General features: G+C 38.0%; 1 protein-coding gene across 1 annotated transcript in view; it reads left to right on the top strand.

Annotated features, from left to right (window-relative positions):
* MIPEP (mitochondrial intermediate peptidase) overlaps positions 1-22,781 on the top strand; it is a 74,246-nt gene that overhangs the window by 28,244 nt on the left and 23,221 nt on the right. Inside the window, exons 11-16 of the mRNA XM_084301841.1 lie at positions 1,102-1,255; positions 2,197-2,274; positions 3,318-3,522; positions 6,726-6,835; positions 13,828-13,902; positions 18,821-18,940. Of these exons, the coding sequence (XP_084157967.1) occupies positions 1,102-1,255; positions 2,197-2,274; positions 3,318-3,522; positions 6,726-6,835; positions 13,828-13,902; positions 18,821-18,940 (742 nt within the window). The remainder of the gene's footprint in view (positions 1-1,101; positions 1,256-2,196; positions 2,275-3,317; positions 3,523-6,725; positions 6,836-13,827; positions 13,903-18,820; positions 18,941-22,781) is intronic.

The raw sequence follows: 22,781 nt of genomic DNA, 5'->3' as shown, positions 1-22,781 counted from the left end.
ACTGTGATTCTCCAGAGCTAGGACAACAATTTTTACTCTGAGACCCCCGAGAACATAGTAAGACTTGGACTTTGTATATAAATTGAGAGAGGAAGAACATTTTTTAGGGTACATGCATACCTACAAGCAGTTTCTTGTACTGATTTTACTACAGTTTCCAAAGAGCTCTGAGCAGTTTGTGTAAGGTCTAAGTTTGCAAAGCATTCCTTTGCCTGATGCATTCGCAGGTTGCTTACTTTTTAGGGTCAGAATCTTGGGAAGTTTGTGCCCAAGCATTGGCTGCATACACCTCTAAGCTACATCTGTAGTTGCTTTTCATTCTTTCTTCCTTTATGTGTGTGCATGCAGACACTTGGTGTCTTCTTCCAGCGTGTGTTTTCTGTGCTACAGAGTCCTGAAAATACCGAGTTGCTTGATGTTAGCCACAGGAAGCTTGGCCAGGTTTGAACTCCAAGTCAAATAGCAAAATCTTCACATGGCTTAACGTTGTAAGATAGTTTCTACATGGTTCAGAAAGTCCCTGGAGGTTGAGGTGTGATCCATATGTTGGAGGTGACTGAGTCTCTGTGATGTTCCTCCAAGGAAAGACAAGACAAGAAAGACAACTCACCAGCGCTTTCTGGTTGCTTTTCTGTCCTAGCTGAGGGCTTGGCCTTCTCCACAGCCAAGGCCGGCTCCATTTTCTGGTCAGTCATGTGGCACAGCCTTGGCATGAGAATGGCACTTGATCCAGGGCAGGCCACTGGCCCTCAGAAAGTCCAGCCTGGCCACCCATAACGGTGGTCATGGTCAGTCTGAGCTGTGTGTTCTCCACATCTCTGAACATCATAGCCAGCATCTGCTGAATCTGGTATCCCAAACTCTCTCTCTCTCTCTCTCTCTCTATATATATATATAAAGGTTAATTGTGAAGCACTGTGCCATAGCTAGTCTGTGACTTGGTTTCACTGGTTGAAAAATAAAGCCAGGCATGCTCAATAAGACTCTTGTTAGGTTTATCTGGTCCATTTGTCACATCCTATGACTTGGAGGTAACTGCAGTTCACATACCTTAGTTAAACGACTGGAACTGACTGGTTTGGGTTTCTGTTATGTTCTTAGGTACAACATTGATCCTGGCTTGTACTGTCCATTTTTCTCTCTTGGGGCCTGCATGGAAGGTTTGAACTCTTTGTTCAGTCAGCTCCTGGGAATCTCCCTTTATGCTGAACAAACACAGAGAGGAGAAGTTTGGTCTGAAGATGTTCGAAAGTTGGTAAGTGTTCTTGTTCCATCTGCAATAACCAAGGGAAGTCAGACAAAATTGTATGTTCCTTTAAGAGCCATGAGTCATTTCTTAAATTAATTGGGTACTTATCAGAAGTATACAATCTCTGTCTAATTTTAGTTGAAACTAGAACTCAAGGGCTTCATGCTCTAAGTACCTTTTATATGGCTGGTGTTTAATGGCCTTTAAAATTTGTCTCTGTGCAAAGGGTGCCTGAATCAGAATCAGTTTCTCTGTTCAGAGATTACTGTTGTGCCTTTCACGTGGTCTCTGAATGCACCCTTCTATTTTTTTCAGTTATGATTTGTAGGCAACTGTTTGTAACTAGAATGCTGTAGGTGTGTATGCTAGCAGTTATTTGTCTGTTTCTAATGTTTATTCCTATGTCACTTTTACTTTTAGATTCATGTTTACCTCTTTATTTTTCTGCCCTCTTTTTAATGAATGGTAGAAATAAAAACTTGGGCAATAGTTTATTCATCTCATTCCCAGGTTCTTTTGTTATCCTCACTCCATGTGTAGACAACCAGATCTTCACTCCTCTTCCACCGCTAGCCTCAGAGAACTACAGTTCTTTATATCCTGTGGGTCAAGTTATAAGTACTGTCTCCTATTTTTATTTCCATGATAAATCAAATTCTGTCACTGTTAACTTCTCAGAAGTCATTTAGGGGCTACAGACAGTGGTACTGTTAATACTAACTCTGACTGCAAAGTTTTGAGTGAGATGCAGAAATGTCTGCAGTTGGAAGGACAAGCTTTAAATCTTTTGTATATATTTTTCCAACTAACATTGCCAACAACTTTGACGTGGATTATTCCTGGTTTATTTTCATTTATAAATTACAAACCTTTGGATTAGAATACTATGTCTTCAATTCACAAATCAGTGCTTTCATGGTGGAAATAATACTTCTTTTTTTCCTCAGGCTGTTGTTCATGAAACTGAAGGTTTGCTAGGGTACATCTACTGTGACTTCTTTCAACGACCTGATAAACCACATCAGGTAATATTTATGATTTGATTTCAGCACGGGTTTGAGCAGTGACCATTGCGTTAGGGCTGTTGTGTTCAACGTGAATTTAATAAAAGATATCTGGACTTGAAATAAATAAATTTAAATATGGAAAGTCTCTAACTTGAAATGTGGTTATAGGTAAAATATTTTTGTGAGTAACTTTTCATTTGAAAAACATCTCCTGGTAGGCTGAACTCAGACTCTCGGTACTACAGAATGACAGGCACTATGAATCTCTGAGAACTCTGCTTAGAAAAATGGTAGATTTTCAAATGTCTATTTTCTGGCTTAATATTTAGTAATAAAAACAACTTAAAATTTTAATAGCTTCTAAAGGTGAAAGCTCATAATGACTGCTAATTCTTATTCAAAATTCTACTTAAAACTCTACGTGGTTCCAACTGTTGAAGCTTGCTGACCGTGTCTTGTGTCAGTGTATTAAATACACAATGCAATACAAAGACCACTTCTGTAAAAGCATCAGCAAATTACCACCTTGAGTGAGGGGGTAAGTGGAGAAACTTTAAATCTGCATTAGTTTAATGTATTTTTCTAAGCATAGTCTGTTTTGCTCCTGTGAATGCTGTGTAGCGTGTTTTATAAAGAAGTTACTGCTGAAGAATGAGGAGCAAACTTCACTGATGTACCAAGTCCATAATTTTTATATATACATAATGAACTTTTAGTTAGTGATATTTTTTTTAGGAAAATTGAGAGGGTTTGATAATTCTAAAACAAAAATATTAAATTTTGTTTTCTAAAAGAAGCTCAGTCTTTTCTATACTATAATGTAGTTTCCATATGAATATGAAGTAAATATTGAAGGTGGAGAACCATACTGAAAGTTTGAGGTCAAAACAATATACTGTTATTTAAGAAGTCTTTAATGATCATTGAATTCAACTTGTGTACTTAAGTAAATGTTTAGGTTTTATTTAATAGTTTAATTCTAATTTAATACTTCAATCGGTGTTTTAGCATCATTGACATAATGACATTGGCTGTCCATATGTTTCCTTTACCTCCAAAAGGACTGTCACTTTACAGTTCGTGGAGGCAGGCTAAGGGAAAACGGAGAGTACCAGCTGCCCGTAGTTGTTCTCATGCTTAGCCTGCCCCCTTCAACAAGGAATGCACCAACGCTGCTAAGTCCTGGCATGATGGAGAATCTCTTCCATGAAATGGGACATGCTATGCATTCTATGCTGGGACGAACTCGGTACCAACATGTCACCGGTAAGAAATTTAGTAGAGTTATCTTTTGCTGTAGTTAAATGTTTAATTTCTGGAGGAAGAGAGTAAATTAAACAAACAAAACAAAAGGATGATCCAGAAATTCCTGAGTCATGTTGGTACTTCGACATCTTTCATTATTGAAAATACATTATCAGTTCCCCACAGATGATCTAAACAAAACAACACTTGAATATTCTTCCTTTCCTGGTAAGATTTAGGCATTTGTATTTTTTCTGTCTGTTTGGCTGATCATTTTTTTGTAGTGGTGTGATGCACTCCTGCATGTTCACCTTATGTAGAGTTTATAAGAATGGAATAATTAGAAGATTGAAAATAAGTTGAACTAAACTTGTATCTAGTGTAAAAGTACAATGAATTCTGGGTTGGAAGTGATTTGGCTGGCAGCTAGCAGGCTCCTGCCCCTTCTCCTGCAGTTGTGGCAGATGGGTTAAAGAGCTGTACTTGCTAAAGCTGCTTGGCATGCTACTTTTCTTATCTGCAGACAGCCTGGTATACCTTCTTATATCTTCTGTAGTAGTATGCTGGAAATCAAATACTTGCAGTAGACATTTATTTATTCATTTATTAAAAAAAATAATGAAATGATAGGTGCCTTGTCTGAGGCATTATTTTATGTTTTACCTTTTTTATATTACGTAAGTGAAACTAAGGGGAGTCTGTGTTAGCGTCCTGTGTTATCATATACTTTGCACCTAAAGACAAAGTAACCTTTCTTAAATCTTCCAGTTAAAACTAAAATAGGCCAAGCTGTTTGTAAGTATGTTATTACTGGACGTTGTGAAGACAAATAAACACTGTATATGCTCTTTCATTGTAAGCTCTGAATAGGAAGCCTTGAGGCAGTTAATTGCTCTCCCCACCCCTTCCACACACATGGCCTCACTCTTGCTGATCTCCAGGGGTACATACATGCCCCAAGTAGCTGCTTTGGTAGGGTTCTTGTGGTGAATCGCATGCGTAACCATGTCAAGAAGTCTTGAAGGGGCAGGAAATGGCTCATTTTGAGGCTCAGACTTTCCGTGAGCCCCTGTGTAGGGTTTCAGTGTTGCCTGAGGCAGTCCTGCTTCCTAGGGGACTTCAGTGCAGAGCTAGCATTGCAAAAGCAGCATCAGAGGTCAGTTGTGTTGTTTCTCCAGAGTACAATTTTTTAGGGATTGGAATGTGTGACAATCAAATGGCTCATCCCAGAGGAGGCACTAGCGTGGCACAGGGTGGATACAAGATGATTACAGGCTATTGTGAGAACAAAAATTTTAAATTCCAGCAGTGATGTGCTGAGTATTTTACACCTTTCTTACTCCTCCCTGCCTTTTCTGATTAACATTCCCAAATATACAGGAACCCTTTCTGCTACTAATCGGCCCCAAACTTGCACGATATTGTAAATTTAGGATTTAAGATGTGCTTCCTTTTAAGATAATCTGTCATTTTACTACATTAATTTATCATTTGTTTAGTGTCTGTGTGTTCAAGATTTATTTTAACACTGCTTCTATTCCATTTTAATTTTATCATGCAGTAGAGAATACCTACAGTTGTTTCACAGCAGAACTCAGTTATCCCAGATAACTGCCCAACCTTTTACCTTTCCGACCTTCAGATAATCTAATTCTCTTTAATGGCTACTGCAAGTATTCTATCATTTTATTAAGAGAAAGCATACAGGCTAGAGGGGCATTAGGGTGTTTTGTAGGCATTTGTCTTGGGACCGGCCTTGGTTTAGGCTTTTTATTAATGATTTTCAAACAAATAAAAGCCAGTATTAATGAAATATAATGGCACAAAGGAATGATGGGGTTATTGTACAACAAGAGCTGGAAGGCTGAATACCACACTGCTAAAAGTAAATTCTAATTCACATCTACACAATGCAGGTCATGCATTTAAAGAGTTCAAGGAGAATTTCTGCTATCAAATGGATATTTCGACAGTGGTAGAGGAACAGAAAAACATTTGTATGTGTTAATGGAGAACTATGAGTAGCTGCTGTGTCTGTGAAAGGGATAAATGGGCGCTGAAACTGTATCAGAGGTGTTTCTAGTGGAATTAAGTATTAGAATGATTTAAGAAAGTTATGGGTGAACCTCATGCAGCACTGGGGCATAGTTTCATATGTCTGGTCTAAAGGTGAATTCAAACTGAAGCAAATACAGAGAAGAGCTGCAGGTCAATGGATACTCTTTTAGGTTTTGTTTTCCTTTGGATAATGATGGCTGAGAGAGAATATAGTTTCTGTCAATTTAACAAGTAATAATAGTCTGCAAAATGCTATTAATACTAAAGAACATGGGATCTGAAAACATAAACAGATGGTGAATTCAATTAAAACTTAAAGAAAGATTGGTAAAGACCAAAGGAGTGATTTTTTAAAAAGAGTCTCCAAGAAAGAATAGCAGAAGTTAAATACTTTACATTTAAGACTAGTTTTAAATGTTGACGTTGCCTCTGGCAGACAGGGATAGATGTGATGACCCAGTGGGTTTGTTATTAGAACAGATTTGTACTTCCCTAAATTTAATACAGAAATTAAAAATACAGCTTTGGTTTGGTGATGTGTTACACTTCTTAATAACTTTCCTGGTGTAAGGTGCTGATAAAGATTAGAGTAAATAAAGTTTTGGGGAGAGTGCTTTTTGAAGATCCTAACGGCAGAGGTATTACCTCACTGCAGGACGTGTCTTCAATCTGCACGAGTTTTCCTTGGATGAATGACTTTGTATTGTAAAGTGAGGCTAATATAAAGCATAAGTAAGCTCAGTAAACAGATGGAAGGCAAAAATTGTAACTGTGAATGGGATTAAGGCAGAGTTTTATTTACATTGTAGTTTGATTTAGGTTTAGGACACTTAAATAGATTTGGTGTTTCATGTAGGGCCAGTTTGGCTGCAGTCTGGTTTAGTTTAAAAAGGGTGTGATCCAGCGCTTTATAAGGTGCCTCACCCAGCTGTTCAAATATTTTGTTTTACTTTGTGATTTATAGTAAAATGTGTAGGATTATAATGAAGCTTTTCTGGCAATATGTACAATAATGTTATAGAAATAAAATATTGACTTAATAAATGAAAGAACATTAAAGTTCACCAAAAGTCCAAACTGAAAGTTGCAAAACCTCTTGGGAAGAGTTAACTATTTGTGCTAATGGAAATGGCAAATGCTAATGTGTTCACTTATTCTACCTTTAGGAACCAGATGTTCTACCGATTTTGCCGAAGTTCCCTCAATTTTGATGGAGTACTTTGCAAATGACTATCGAGTGGTTAACCAGTTCGCAAGGCATTATAAAACTGGACAGGTAGGGAAAATTAATGTCTGAAATATGGAAAATAGGAATAAACGCGTGCAAGAGAAGAATCACGTTTTCATGTGCTGTTAATACTGTTAAGATAGAAAGAAAAACAAGTTATAAACTAACCGAATACTATAATTGTACTTGCTCAGAAAAAACAATACTGTTCTCATGGCAGGAAAGACAAATGTAATCTGTAAAATAATAGCAGATCCTAATAGCTGAAGTTCTAGTAACATGTTTAATTCTGTCAACCTTTTTTCTTACAAAGGTTGTGTAGCTTCTACACTACACAAACTTAGGGTAGTAGGTGAAGGTTTGTATCTTGCTTTAGTTTAATTAGATGTAAGTTATGACTGAAGTAGGCGTTCCACATCAAACTCTCCAAGCTGTGTTTTAAAATAAAGCTCAGGTACCAAGACATGGAAATGATCTGCAGCATTTAAAAAACTCCCATTTTTAACACAGTGTATGGTAGTGACTAAAATGTTTAGTGATGAAGAGGGCACTGCTTTATTTAGGATATTAGATATGTAGATTTTGGCAGTCATGAATCTCTGCATTAAAACTCCGATCCCTTTTTACATAAATTTATTCTGTGCCAGTCTAATGCGAGGGTTTACTTTCTATAGGAAATTTAGAAAACATTTGTCTGCAACAAGGTGACTTTAGATGGTTGCTTAATTATTTATGCATGACAGCATAACGTGATTTATATTTGTACAGACATTTCAAAGATGCAAATCAGTAAACAATAACCAAAGATCTTTTTCCAGTGCTTTTGATTGAGGCAAATTTCAGTGGTGCAAATATACTCAAATGTGATGGTTGAAGAATACACTAGCTATCAATGCAAAACCAAGAGAGCCTTTTAAATTGTATAGTGTTACACTTCATTTCAACTTTTTATCCAATAGTAAGCATTCCATGTGTGTCAGTATTATGGAAGTGGAATTATGTTTGCCTCCACTGTAAGAGTTAGTTAGAAAAATAGGTTGCATAATGTCTATTTTAATAGATATTATTTGAGAAACTTGCTCTGTAAATCTGCTTTTATTTTTACAGAGCAATCAATTCTGCAGAACACTAGGAAAGTCTCCTTGAAACCCACGGGTTGAAAGTACTCTGTTCAAAAGCATTCATCATTTGTATGTTTGAATCCACACACCAAGTTACTGCTTTCTAGTGTTCTTTATAAAGTTCAAGTAGTGTTTAAACATTGTAGAGTTAATCTGATTGCATACGAGTTCAGAGAATGAGCTTGACTAAAACATCTGAAAGAGATTTGTGAAACATTATTTATGGCTTTGTATTTTCAAAATGGCTTAACAAATCTAAACCATGTTTGGTTGCAGTTTATAATCATAGAACCAGGCCCTGTGTACCATTTGGCATTTCCAGAAAAAATCTTATATTTATTGCTGGTGAAATCTTGCCCTTTCAGAAGTTTAATGTAGAAATTGAGTCTTGAAGGGGTACAAGAATGGATTACGCTGGAAGATGAGGACAAGAGTCTGAAAGTGCTGTGTGGCTTTTGAGGGCTTTAGACTGCTTCTATTTAATTGCTTTTTTTTTTTTTTTTTTGAATTTAGATTGTATTTTTAAACCATTATCCAACATATATAAATCTGCTTTTGCTTATGTTGGTCGTCTAAGCTAGTTAAAAGAATTTGATACCAGATTTCTGTATCTGTCATTTAAATACAAACAGATTGAAGTCATTTTTCTGTTCTTGAAATTCAGTGATTGTTACAGCAATTACTTTTATCTGTTGTGTCTATCTTTCAAAGTACTTTGAACAGACAATCCCTGCTCTCGTAAATTTGCAACTTCACAGAAATCCTTGTGGGCCTTACTTTTCCTGTGTTCATTCCCAGACTGATTTTTTTTGTGTGTGCAAATGGAAATGTTAATCAGCATCTTTTTATCCAGTTTTTTAGTTTTTTTGAAAGAAAAGTGAGTCCACTTCACCCACAAGTAGGAGTAAGGAAGGTGGGTGGAACAGTTAAAACGTGGAACTTGAAAAGCCATTTCATCCAAATGTTCTTCTGTATGAGAACTTTTCCTATGAATAAAGAGGCTGAGCTTTTCTGTGCAAGAAACAACACCAACAAATCTCTTCTGGATGTTGACAGAAGAGGTTTTCTTACTGACCTAGATTGTCGAGGAAGCATTGCAGGCAATTCGAAAAAGCATTCTTGCTGCATCTGTGCTGTAATTTTTGCATATACATAGTGAATTAGGTGGTGTCATTTTTAACACCCCTACTAAATATGTCAGAAATACTTTCTAGTGTAGCCCCAGCTTCTGATTGCCTTTACCATAAAAGCAAATTGTAGAAGGAGTGGTTCTGAGCTGCAGTCCTTACAGAGGGTCAGTGCTTGTGCTTAGGGGAGGAGGAAGGGAAAGACGTGCTGTTTTGATTGTAAAAACAGATGAACTGTTGAAAACTGTTTAAGTAGCATTGCAGAAAAAAAAAAAAGATGTGTTGGTTAGGCTTTCAAAGATGTTAATGCATTATGCGTACAGATGCGGATCATGAGGATCTGATCCAAAATATGTTGAAGTTTATAGAAAGCCTGTCTACTTTCTGTGCATTCTGGATAGCTCTGCTGCTGCTGCGTACTGTGGACCTCAGAAGCTTGCAAGTTCTTCTGGCAGGAAGAGCAGGAGCAGGTCTTGTGAATCTGGTTCAAAAACCTGTCCAGCACTGAAACACTTCTTCCAAGAAAGTAGCAAATCTAATTTTCCCTTCATGTTAGAGATAACTCAAAGTGAAAAATCCTCGAGGAAAAAAAGAGTGAACAGAGAGGTCTGTGTTAATTGGTTACTCAAGTCAAATTACTCGAGTAAGCTCGTGAAGTCAAGCCACACCAGAAGGAGGTTGGAACAATGTGCAGCAGACAATCTGGTGAACGCGTACCATTCGGTACCACTGTGTTTGTTCAATTTTGTTTGTTAAATGCAGATATGTGGTAGGTCTGTTGCGCTAAATCATTTTAAGCTTGTGTGTCTTTGGAGGCTCTCTTGAACAAAGGCCAGTATTTCAGCTGTTCAAATTTGAACCGACTTCATTTTTCACAGAGATGGAATTACAAAGGCTGCATTGTATTAGCATGATTACAAGAATAAGCCCACAGATAGTAAATAGTCTTAACATGTCCCCATTACTACACAGCCGTAAGGAGTTAAGTATGCTTTGAGAATTCAGAACACAGGGAATTTTGTTCTTTAGCCACCATGGCAAACAGGCTGAAAAATTCATGCCAAGGTCTTAAGGTTACTTAGTATAAAAAGATGGAAAAATGGAACCCGAAGTAAAGCATGTAATGTTTAAATTTTTAAAATGGAATGGTTATTCAATTAAAATAGTTTTAGCCAAAGTTCTGTGAAGCCTTCCTTTCAGAAGGAGGATGACAGCCTAATTTTATCGGATAACTCATCTTTCAGGATGGATGAAATAATACGACTGATGCCTTTTTTCTTCACTCAGTTGTAACAATAAGGAGAAATAGTTTCTGTTGGCTAGAAGAGTACATCTTCATTAGTACATTCAAGACATCAGAGTGTCTGTATGCCTGATGCTCTGGTATTCCTTGAGATCTTGAATTTTAAAATCCTGTAGGTTTTGGAGGATTTCTTTCAATTTAATTTTTGCTACTATTTTTTCTGGTGTCAAATTCTGCTTGACTTGTGAAGTATGATCAGACCTTAAACTTTTCACCAGATCATTAGCACTGAGTGACTTAAACAAAAGAACATTTGTATCTTTCATTTATATCTTTAGCACTATTTGATTTCAATAAAAGAAAATTGGTATCTTTCTCATGTCCTTTTTTTTGTAGTTATTGTCAAGAGTTATTTGTTATTTCCTGTTAATTTTAATCTGCTGAGGCTGCAGAGCTTGATCTGCAGGACAGAGCAGATCTATGTTCTCTCTTCTCACAGGTAACTAGTGATAGGACTAGGGGGAATGGCCTCAAGCTGTGCCAGGGGAGGTTCAGGTTGGCAATGAGGAGACATTTCTGCTCAGAAGGAGCAGTCAGGCACTGGGACGGGTTGCCCAGGGAGGTGGTGGAGTCACCGTCCCTGGGGGTGTTCAAGGAGAGGTTGGACGTGGTGCTTGGGGACATGGGTTAGTGGGTGACAGGTGAGACAACGGTTGGACCAGATGATCTTGGAGGGCTTTTCCAGCCTTAATGGGTCTGTGATTCTGTGTTGTTTGTTTGGTATTCATATGGCTGAAATAAAGATTGAAGGTTTCCTGGAGCCTTCTGGTATTACCTGTGTTTTAGTTGGTCTTTCGCAGGTGCTGCTAAGCCATCTCCAACGCACAGACATCTGGGCAGCTTTGAACATTCCTTTCAGTTAGGACCCTGAAATCATTAAAGATCATTTCTGTGTCTCCCCTCAGGACTTCAGTCTAGAACATGGTAGATGCTTATAAGCAGAAGACAGAAGGAAGAAATGGGTAAATGCAGAGGCTGCCTTTTCAGCAGTCTTCCCTGGCTTGAGGTCAGCTATTTGCAGTACAGTACAGTGAATTACTATTTTTTTTTTTTTGGGTGTGCAGAGAATGTAAGAAATTCTCAGGTCTGCACTTAGAATTCGACCTGCTTCAGCTGTTCCTCAGGCAGGGCTGGGTGTGCCTGGCTCTCCCAGGGAGCAAGCAGCGTTTGTCCACCCCGCCGAACCTTGCTGCTCTGTGCCCCAGTGAACTGCGAACTTGAATTTCCCAATTCAGTGAGGATCTGTGGGATTGTGGTTTACCAAAATGCCAACTAGCGAAGTCTGAGTGTTTTTGTGTTCTGTTTATTTTGTGTACTAGCTGAAAGCCTGTACACTTAGCTTCCTCTTACCATTATTTAATATAGCAGAAATATAATGTTGAAAATCCATTATGTTGAAAGAGTTGGTTTGACCTTACTGGTAGGATTGCTCTTGGCTTTAACACTCTTAAATTATAACTGTGTAAAATACACATGCTTGCTATTGCCAAGCTTTTGGAAGTTCAGCTTTTTCACACTGAGAAGTCACAATCTACAAATTCCCATACAATTTTTTTCCAGCTTCACTGTCCAGAATACAAGTGCCTCTCAAAGAAATGAGTTTTGTTTAACTCCACACTGTACTGCTTCACTAGGAGATGAAAGCATCCAGAAAGCTGCCAAAACTTGTTGATAGGTTCAATATTTAATAACAAAATATGTTCAAAATTGCATAGGTTTCCTTACACACTGTTTTCTCCCATGAGAGCTGAGGCTGTTATTGCAAACCCACATATGCCTTAGCTTCAAGATGAAGTACATGCCTCACTCAGCCTGTGTAAGGGGATAAAACCAGACATGTTCATAGAACCAGGAGAAGAATTGCCCAGCCAACATACTTTTTACCATTTCTAATGTTTTTTCTATTTTACTTCTTGCTTTTAGAACTTTTCTACATAATTAAACACTTTTTGGAACAATGCTAAAGCCAGTATGGAACCTCAATGTAGTCAGCCACTAACATCTTTATTACTATGGAGAACTAACTGCTCAGTTACTCTTACTTTAGTACAAAATCATCCTGTAATTTGAAAGACAGTTTTTATATTTGGGAAGAGTAAATACTGTCCTAACAAGGATACACGGTAGGGTAGACTTTACGTTCATTGGTTCGTTTCTCTGTGTTGAAATTTAACAGCTGCACACATTTATGACAGGCAAAATAGTGGGTGTTGTTCTATCCCATTCTTGACCCAGCTAACATTTGTCTTGGAGAAGAGGTTACAAGACTTGGCAAGCTACTGCATAAAACAGCTGTGCAACTTGAGAGTTTTTCTTATCTCCTTTAACTTCCAGATTCCACAGAGTTAATCGATAACATTTTCCTCACTTACATGTAACTTCCCTGGAGTTAGGTTTTTATTCTGTGAACATTAACGTTGTTTGTCTTGAAGTCATATCGTTTGCACAGAATCTAAACATACAGCTCTGCCATCGAGATCTGTAAACTTTGATGTATTATTTCTTAAACACTTCAACACACTGTAAAAATATAGGTATGCTTTTAGAGTTCAGTATAATACCAAACATCTGTATTACATTATACAATTTGTAATAACTTTTTTAATATTTCAGCAAGAACACAGTTATTTTAGCCATATTTAATGTGTTTGGTTAATAAAACTGCTGGCAAAAAAAAAAAAAAAAAAAAAAAAGAATGTGCTTACTAGGAAGAACATGTATTGAAAAGCTTCAGAAAGCAGTGGAAGAAGTGTAAGGTCATGCATTCATATCCAGATACTCTTAAAAATCTGTCATTAACAGTCTTTGGATGTATTTGTAGATATCTGGATAGAAAGTCAAAAGGAGTTTGCTTAATGACTTGAAAACTGTCTGACTTTCAGCCTGTATTGGCATGGATAGTTTCATTGCTGTAGATGTGGAATAAGCTCATTGTTAAAAATTTCAAAGGGTAGACACTGACTGTCCAAGATGACCAAACAGGATTATGTGGGTAAGGGTAGGACAGATGCTGCCCCAGTTGAAGTTATGAAAACTCCGGTAGCTATATGGGCATCTGTGTAAATCAAAATAAGCCGTGCTTGAAGACCAACAGGAGAATCTGTTGTAATATCTACTTTTGACATTTACTAAGATGACCTGAGGGGACTTTTGCTACCCCATCTATTGTTCTTTAATTATAGTCATAAGATTATAGTCATAATATATTTTTAAGAAGTACGTAAGGGAGTGTAGAATCATTTTATAGAAGAGCAAACACTGAGACTTGATTGCTATGTAAATTTGTAAATTATGGCTGATAATTTCTGCCATATTGCTTTAGCAAATGAGATTTCCTTCTTCATTGCTAATTCCTCAATGCAAAGCTCTTCAAAGATGTTTTTAGTATCTCTGAGTCTGTTTTCTTTGCATCTGTTCTTTTTTAATAGTAAGCACATTACTAACAATTTTGTAACAACTCTAAATATATTCTTTTTTGTTTTTTTAAAGCCACTGCCAAAAAACATGGTGTCAAGACTATGCGAGTCCAAAAAGGTGTGTGCTGCAGCTGATATGCAACTCCAGGTACAGTCTTTGCATTCTGGCCTCTATGATTTCTCTCTCTCAGTGTTGGGAGCAGTAATTAAATTCAAAAGTCTTTATTTTCTGAGGGCAGATGTTATTGATCAGTCGTTCCCGTAAATGAATTATCAGCATTGCTTTTCTTCAAAGGGAGTAAAGGAATTTAGGTTATTATCTTATATGGGTATTTATTTTTTTTCAGTCCTACTATGGTAATTCTCCGATGTGATCAGTAACATCATAGCAGTCAGCCAGTTTTTTTTACAGTGAGAGTTTGGCTACATTTGGTATACTGCAAGCTTCTGTTGTGTGATTTTTGTAATTCTTTTTCCTTCTTTTTTTTTTTTTTATTTTCTTTTCCCTTAAGCCAGAAGCATTTAATTTTCTTGCTACGGTTGACCTAGTGTTTAGGTGAGGTAACTCTGCTCATACCTTAATAATGGGTTTTCATTATTTTTGAGATGTGCAAAGAAGCAATTCTCAAAATCAACCCCTTGTAATTTTTCTGTTTGAGAAGTGCATGAATGTTTGTAACCTTGTCTACAAACTTGAGTTGCACTAGTTAACTGAAGTTGATTTAAAAGAAAAACTTAGTTAAATATTTGCAGTTTGCTCTCTGCAATAATTTATAGCGATTTAAAACTAATCAGAATATTTGAGTGTGGACCTGTAAATGTATACATGTCAGTTAAACTAATCAAAACCAGGCTTAAACTGTTTGTGGTGTATACATGTATCTTTCAGTGGTGAAACTGAACGGATTTGTGAAATGTGCTTTCAATGCTGCAGTCCTCCTTGCTAGCCACTGTTGGCTGTGCAGGCAGCGTGAACCTGAAGCAATACTTCAGTGACAGGAAAATAACTGAGCCCTCTCTGCAGGTGTGACACTTCTGGCTCTGAAAGGTTCTCTTTCTAGAGAGAAAGATGAGAATTCAGAAAGAATATAGTCAATAATACCATTAATCAATGTAAGAGTTTTTTTGGCAAAGAAAACAGTGCTGGATCAAAATAAAATGTATACTGAGGATGCTTAATTGATGACCTCTATTCATGAAGTCCACCAACAAAGAATAATTTGACAATGTGCAGACTAGTAACCACCACAGTGATGGTCAGATGCCTTCATATGCACCTGTTCTTTATTCTGTGTCCATATATCAGCTCTATAGAGATCTGATGGATTTCCTTTCAACTTTTAATATGTATTTGCTGTAATCCTGTCAAGTTTTGAGGCCATATTGACTGTGTGGACTAAATGGGCTTGTTTAACAAGAACACCGAGTCACAGGTAGATAACAAGTGACACAACACTCCTGTCCTGTGGTAGGGGAGATGGTGAGCTCCAGACGGACACTGAGGAAGGGGTCAATGTGGTGGTCTCATGGGTTGGGCTGGGCGATACCCCCAGCTGCTAACTCTCAGGTGCTTCTCCCACCTCCCATGGGGTAGCTTCTGGCTCTGTCCCTGGGTGACTCCAGACCCCATAGATTTACAAGTGGGGAGAGAATAGCCAGCTCTGGTGGGCTCAGATTCCTGCAGCACCTCATAACTGGCTGGTGCTGGCAATGATGCAGTGATTAAGCAGGCTGTTTGCCCTCAAGTTACACTCATGTAACTGAACTTTATCTGGTCTCAACCCCTGACAAGCTACCACAATGCCACACTGAATAATATTAGTCATTTTCAACTTTCAGTACCATGTTTTTGGAGATTCTAGTTAAAATGCCTGCAGAAGTGTGCACTCATTTCGAAAGACACTGGCTGGCAAAGCCACTTACTTTATTAATTCAGGAAAAAATGTCCCAGAGAACTTGATTGCATCGCAGATCTAAAGTTCACATGTTCTTTTGTGTAAGTTTGTATTGTTACTCATGGTAATTCAAAAGTATAATAGTTCATTGATGAAAAACATTTTGATCTGCAGGTGCCCAAGCACACGTGTACTACTAAACGTACAGTCTGAAAAGACCGAATGGTGACTCTTTGTAACTTTTCTCCAGGCTTTGAAAAAAACATGTTCTTTACTGACGACTAGATAATATGCAGGATTTGGCCTTCAAAAGAAATAAAAATGCTTACAGTTCCTTTTCAGCAGTGAGGAAAATGCCTAAAGGTTCTTTTGTCATCTGGTCAGAAAATATATCTATTGGCATGTGAAAATAAGAAATTACACTATGTTTTTCATTATAGCTCTGTCTCTAGTTTTGTCCAGCTCATGGACTAAAAATCTCTTTCCTCTTGACTAATCAGTTAGTCAAGAGGAAAGAGATGAGAATCCATCCATCTTCTCATGAAGCTTTTGCCATGCAGATTAAGTCCCAGAGTCTTTCAGAAAGTCAGCAGTAACTTCAGTGGGAAATGCGGAACTGTTTACATGTTAATCCTAATGAGTGGGCAGGGAGTCAGAAGGAACTGGAGAATCAAGTGAAGCTGATAAATAGCAATGTCACTGCAAAATGGAAAGGCTATATGTGGAGAGACAACTACTTGATGGCCTTTTTATATTTCTAGGTCTTTTGGGAAATGGGTTTTACTGAAATTAGAAGTCGTCTTCTAACTGCTGCTTAATGTTAAGTGTTAGCATGCTCCTCAGCAGCATCATCTAAAATCCTGCGGACCTGGGATGTGTCTCCTCTTCCTATTTCAAAGGCCTGCATAAACACACACAACTGTGGTTCATAGATGGGAATGCTTTTGGATATAAAGTTCATCCAAGTTTATTTTCGGGGCTGGATTTTTTTTACTGTGCTTTCCAGGTGGCCTGGCTCATAGCTTGCTTCCCACGCTTTACATGTGCCAGGATCGGGGGAAAGCTTATAGCTGGCTTTAATGACTCATTTCCCTTGCTCTCTATTACTACATTGTTCTTTAGGCAGACCATTTCACTGGCCTTCAGCTGTTGTTTCCCCACTTCCTGGCTGTGAGTTGAGCTTTTGCTCCAGCTCTCTGACCACAAGCTACTCGACTCCAAATTTTACTTTAGAGAAGGTCTTGTGCAGCACAGTTCACTCCATCTTGTATGGAGCACAGAGGAGCAACTGCAAACAGGTCCTAACGAAGCAGGGAGTTGGAAGAAAGAGGATCAAGGCTGGGCTGAAGCAGGATGCCACATTCAGTGATCAGATGCTGAAGTTCCTGGTATTTGGTTTGGGTTTTTGGACAGGAGAGGGAAGTCAGCGTGAAACGGCTCCTGCAGAGCCTAGACTGGCAGAAGAAAATGAGTTCTGTTGCACTGTTAGTTCAGGTAATTTTCAGACCTGTTCATGGTGCTTACTGTTGGTCATACTCTGTCACCCTTGCTGCTGTAAGCGCAGGCAGCCTTGTTAAACTTTGTTTTAAAAAAAAAAAGGCACACCAAGATTTTGGAGACTAGCTCTTGACAGTTAAAAGAACAAGGAAAAACATTACCAAACCTCATTCTCTTGCAAGATAAAAGTAAAACTACTGTAGTCTTTATGAGTTAGTATATTTTTTTCTTTAGATTTTTAGTTTTTCGTATTATCAATATAATGGAAAAATTAAAATATCCCTGCAAAGTTTGATTAAAAAAAGAAAAAAAGAGTACTCATTGTTTGCCACTTGGTGCAGTATTTTCATGAAATTATCCTCAGAACATGTCAATAATGACTTACCTGTGTGAGTTTAGGTCTTACTGACCTCTTCTCCTCGTTGGCATGTAGGAAGCACGCAGAAAAATCAGAACTAGCTCCTGCATATTGGGGTTTCTTCATCCCTTTATTTTGGAACCCTCACTTTTTCTTGAAAATCAGTTTTCATGCTTGTTGCTTGAAAATACTACCAATGGATTTATCAAGATGGGTTATTCAAACTGAAGGAATATATATGGTCCTTCGGAAACATTCACATTTTTGGTCTAAGCACGTGTTGTGTCCAGCTCTCCCCAAACTATGTTGAGCTGAAATAAACTATGAAATAATTTGGAAAGGTTTTGTACCCAAATTTCACAATAAATCTTTTTCAAAGGTTGAGGGGGTTGTATTTTTCAGATCCCATAAAACATCCCTGTAACCTTTTCTCCATAAAATGTCTGCATTTTGTGGTTGCAATTTCTTAGACAAGCAATGTGTTTATCTCATTGGGAAAGGCATTGCAGTTTCTCTGGGAGTGTGACTGGGCGCAAATCTCTGGCCAAATTATTTGCTTCATCCCTTGCATAAAAGTTTTTGGAGGCTTCCTAGTGTCAATTTTTGTATGAATTCTGTCTACCACAGGATAACCTGACCTGAACACTTTGGCTTAAGTATCTGGATCCACCAAACTTCTTCAAAACACCGTTTTACACAGCACTGGGTGTCCTCTTCTGTCTTTCCAGCACTTCGACACAACAGGAAATCATCATAAAAAAAAAAAAAAAAAAGCTTCATTTTTTTCCAGTGATGGAACCAATTGAGCCCTGGCGATGTCTTCTTTGCATCTTATTTCATATTTGCTGTTCAAGTGCCTGACACTCTTCTTTGCTAAATTGACCTGAAAAGTCTTTCTGTTGTGCTGCTTTCCTGATCTCCAGACACCTCTGTCGTTCAGTCACGCATCTGTGCACTGCCAGAGTTCACATGCTTGTGCACAAAAATTGCCTGTGAACAGCCCTTAGGTCTGTGCCACAATATTTTACTATTGCAGTGTGAGCTCAGGCTGAGCTTGCACTGGAGCAGCTTGGCTTAAGTCTCAGTGACCTAAACATGTATTTATGATAGGCCACGATAGTGAGGGCTGGTGTACTGCAAAAACCCATTTCTATCCTTCTATGGTATCGAAAAATAGATTTACAAAACCATATAGATTTAAACTCTTCCCTCCCTCTATTCTCCATCTCCCTTTCTTTTGTGTTTTTATTTATTTATTGGATTGATTGTCAAATGCCAAGCCATGTGCCAAAGACAAACGTTTTCTATCTCTTTAGGTCTTTTATGCTTCCTTGGACCAAATCTACCATGGGAAACATCCTCTACAAAAGTCAACCACAGAAATTTTAAAGGAAACACAGGAGAAATTTTATGGATTGCCGTATGTGCCTAATACGGTGAGTGAGTATTAGCACAATAACAACATACCAAAGCAACTAAAAACAGAACCAAAAGCTGCACCTTTTCTTCAATAGCGTATTAATAGCCTCACTTGTCGCCCTGCCCCCAACCCCAATACTCACATGCTTATTGTGTTGTTATGTGGAAAAAGTTTTCTTTCTTTCATTTACTTTATCCAGAGTGTTGGTAATTTTTAGCTAAAAATCAGCATTACTTAATATAAACTCTTTTGTATAACTGTAGCTTACCATGATGAACTGAATTACCTCTTCTTCCTTTTTTCTCATCAAGGAAGGCACTGACAACCGTGTTTATTCTAGCTTTGCAAAGGACTGTTTGTAAAAGTCAACAAAGCACTGTACTGCCTGTAAGTTTCTACATACTGAATGTCAGCATGTGAAAGAGAGTCATGTGGAGCAGGACTTCAAAGTGAGCTTTTCTCACTGTACTGCTGTGATTTTTGGCATGTCATTTATTCTTTCATGCTGTACCTGGAAAATGGGCTGAGAGTGTTCCTTAAAGTCTTGATTTTATTGAACTACATAGTTTTGATCTTCATCGTGACTATTAGTGCATTTGTCCTGTACTACACGTGAGCATCTGAAGGTGCAGTTTGCATCGATTACAGTCGTGAGACTTCCTACTCTGTGTGGAGCTGACTTCTCAGCTGGAGCATAGTCTGAATTGCTGTTTGACGCTTCGGTCAGAATACCCAGTTCCTTTCTTTGCTTTCTGCTTTTCAGGAAATGTTCTTTTTGCTTACCAAAAATGTGACTCACATTCTCGGAGAAGGGTGTTAGCAGATCCAGCCCTTTCCTCATTGAAGCTATAACGCTTCTGCGGGCCTGGCAAAGCCAGAGGAGTGGAAGCAAGGTATCTTCAGATGTCTGGCATCTTAGCACTTTAAGAAGTGTTGCTTTACACCATTCCTCTGCAGGTGTTAGTTATCTGGTGAATGGAACAGTTCCCTGCGTTGGAAGTTAGCCTGCGTTTTTGTTCCATTTAAAATATTTTTTATTTAGCTGTTACCTTCAAAGGAGTGTAACATCTCATAATGAGCTTAGCCTCAATATGAATAACAAGTTTTGGCATGGAACTTCATCCCAGCAAATAGTACTATGAATGTTTGAATTGCCAGAAAGTCCATGTTCTGTGCGTTTATTGAATGTAAAATTAGTGTGTCTAGTCAAGAATGTTAATATAATTTAAATTTCAGTAAAACTTACTGAGACATTATGAAAATGTAAGCACTCTGTAGAGTAATTCATGTCTGTAATTTGGCTTGCTATCTTTTGCAGCTTTTTCTTCCAAACTTAAGATATGCTTGCAGTTTAATTTGTAATCCAGAAAAAGGCCTTGTAGGTGACAGGTTTCTTTAAGTGAAGAGAAGATAATATTCCTTCCTTCCAATTCAGAGTGTGACATTGAGCTATGGTAAGACAAACCAGCTCTTATTTTCATCTGTCATTTTGCTAGGAACATACAAGGCTGGCAGAGAAAAAATATTTTGATGATGGGAATTTTCCCTGCTTCCTATAGGTTCAGACTCTGTTATAAATGATTATGTCAGGCTTGTGTATCTTAAGTTTCAGGGGTGCTGGGTAAAAGTAATTCTTCCTTAATGAAGATCTTACTGCATTAATGTGATTTACTGTAGTCACATTGTCTGCCAGGGCTGCACAAGCATGCATTATTATCTACTGATAAGAATTAACCTCAATTCCCTCTTACAGCTCTTTACAGGCAAGTAAACTTAGTAAATATCCTTCAAATGTACTTGGGCTTCAGTCTCATCATGCAGATGCATGTTTTGAAGTAAAATCACAGCAAATATCTTCAGCAGATGCATTTCTGCCTTTCTGAGACACAGCTCAGATAGCAGGACCATTTGTATGCATCTTTTTGTTACAGTACTTCCAAATGAGGAACATAAACTACACCTAATAAGTAAATGCTGCTGTATCTAGGTAGTGATACCTGTTTTAAGGTAAACCAAACCATTATCCTCATCAAATATCCTGTCCTGCAATAGTAGGGATACTGGGCAGAAAATCCTGTAGAAGTCTGTATTTGCCATTCAGATGGGTTTTACAGGCATTTAGACGGTTGACACTGTGTGCAGCAGTATTTACGTTGGCTGTGTTGACACAGACAGTCACAGAAGCTGGTGCCACACGCAAAGCAGAAAGGAAAGAGAGCAGAGACTACACAGACAGAAGCCCAGAGAAACAGCATTACACAAGACTTTGTTTTCCTGAAGAATGCAAATCTCAATTTCTGGCTGGCCGTTGCTTATCTGTTCAAAAAGACACCGAGTTTGCTGCTGGCTTCTGGAGAGTGAAATTCCACTGGGATTTCTTTGCTCTGCTGCTAAGTCCAGAAGCTGACGACTGCCAGGCAGGGGGCAAGGAAATCTATCTGTTTGCCTGTTTTTGTAGTGTCTGGTAGTTTTGTTGCCAGAGATCTGTGTTACTGAGCTTGGAAAATGAATAGACGTTTTGCACAGGCTGGATTCTTGAATCCATGTGATGCCTCTAAAAGCAAGCAATCTTCTTTTTGGCTCTTGTAAGAAGTGGAGATAAACTAAATAATAATGACCACTCATTTTCCTGCCACTTCTTCCTGAATGTGCTTGGTGTTGAAATCTGTGTGCTCTGGGGAATGCAGTATTCTGCTTTTACTCAAAACTTTTCTTCAAATCATAGCTTATTTCTCATCTATTGTGAAGTTTCCATTTACCGTGGCTGGCCGTGCAATTGATAACGCTGTCTGCTTTCAGAATATCTCTCCTGGTCTCTTCTACCTTTGTCTCCAAGATGCCCAGAGAGACTTTCTTAAAAAGTATCAGGTGACCCTTTGATCAACCCGAGACACGATCAAAGTTTCTCCCCATGATCTGTTACTTAGCCTGTCCCCCAAGTTTAGACTTGAAATCTACTTTCCTTTGAAACAGTCATCAAAATTTAATGATACACCATTGTTAGTCCTGCGCCAAGCATAATAATTCCTATCTCCTGCTGTGGGTTTTGGTTCAATATGGAAACAAAAAGTGAGACACAGGGTAAACAAGCTCTGCATTGATAGCGGAGATTGCAGCCTCCTGCAGTTACAGGAAAGAGTTCCTAATAATGAGGTAATTTTACAACAAACCCCAGCTGCCCAAATCATCATAGGTGATTTTTATTTGTGAAATAATGAAGTAGCTTGAAGTTTTGATTCTTATTTTCAGAAAAATATTGTGGACTTGCATATTAACCATTTGTTTTAATAGCCTTTCTTCATTCTACTCATGGTGGGAGACGCTTGTTTGACTTGTGATTGTGAGGAGAAATGGTTTTGAAGAGCGAGGCACAGTGAATCTCTATTCTTCTGTAGATTGCTGCCAAATAGTCCATTTTGCAGTTTTTAAGATTGTCGCTGTAAGTTTTTTTTAGAAACATGGAAGGATTTCTTGTGTGATACTTGAATATAAAATATAAGTTTTGGAATTAACCCACACACATCATTGCAATTACGTGCGGTAGAAGGGAATGTGTTGCTGTGTGAGGAGCCTTTTGATATTTTTTGGAACATGAAATAATTTGCTAGTATAAGTTTTGGTCTAGCATGTTGACATGCATTAGTTCAGAAGGACCACTTCTAGTGGTGGCCTAAAAATTGCATTAGGTTACAGGTTTAATTATGCTTATATATTTTTGTCCAGAGTGCAGTTTTCTTTTCAGTTGGCAATATAAGAAGTTCTTAATGGCTATGGTTACCAGTGATTGGAGAGCCCAAAACATCTGTGAGACCAAATATGTTAGCCAGCCAAGTTTGCCAACAGAAAACAAGGCAGGT

The sequence above is a fragment of the Netta rufina genome (genome assembly GCF_964035555.1).
Source record: "Netta rufina genome assembly, chromosome: 1".
Lineage (NCBI taxonomy): Eukaryota > Metazoa > Chordata > Aves > Anseriformes > Anatidae > Netta > Netta rufina.
Note: the sequence above shows the minus strand (reverse complement) of the source record. Positions and strands in the feature narration are given on the sequence as shown.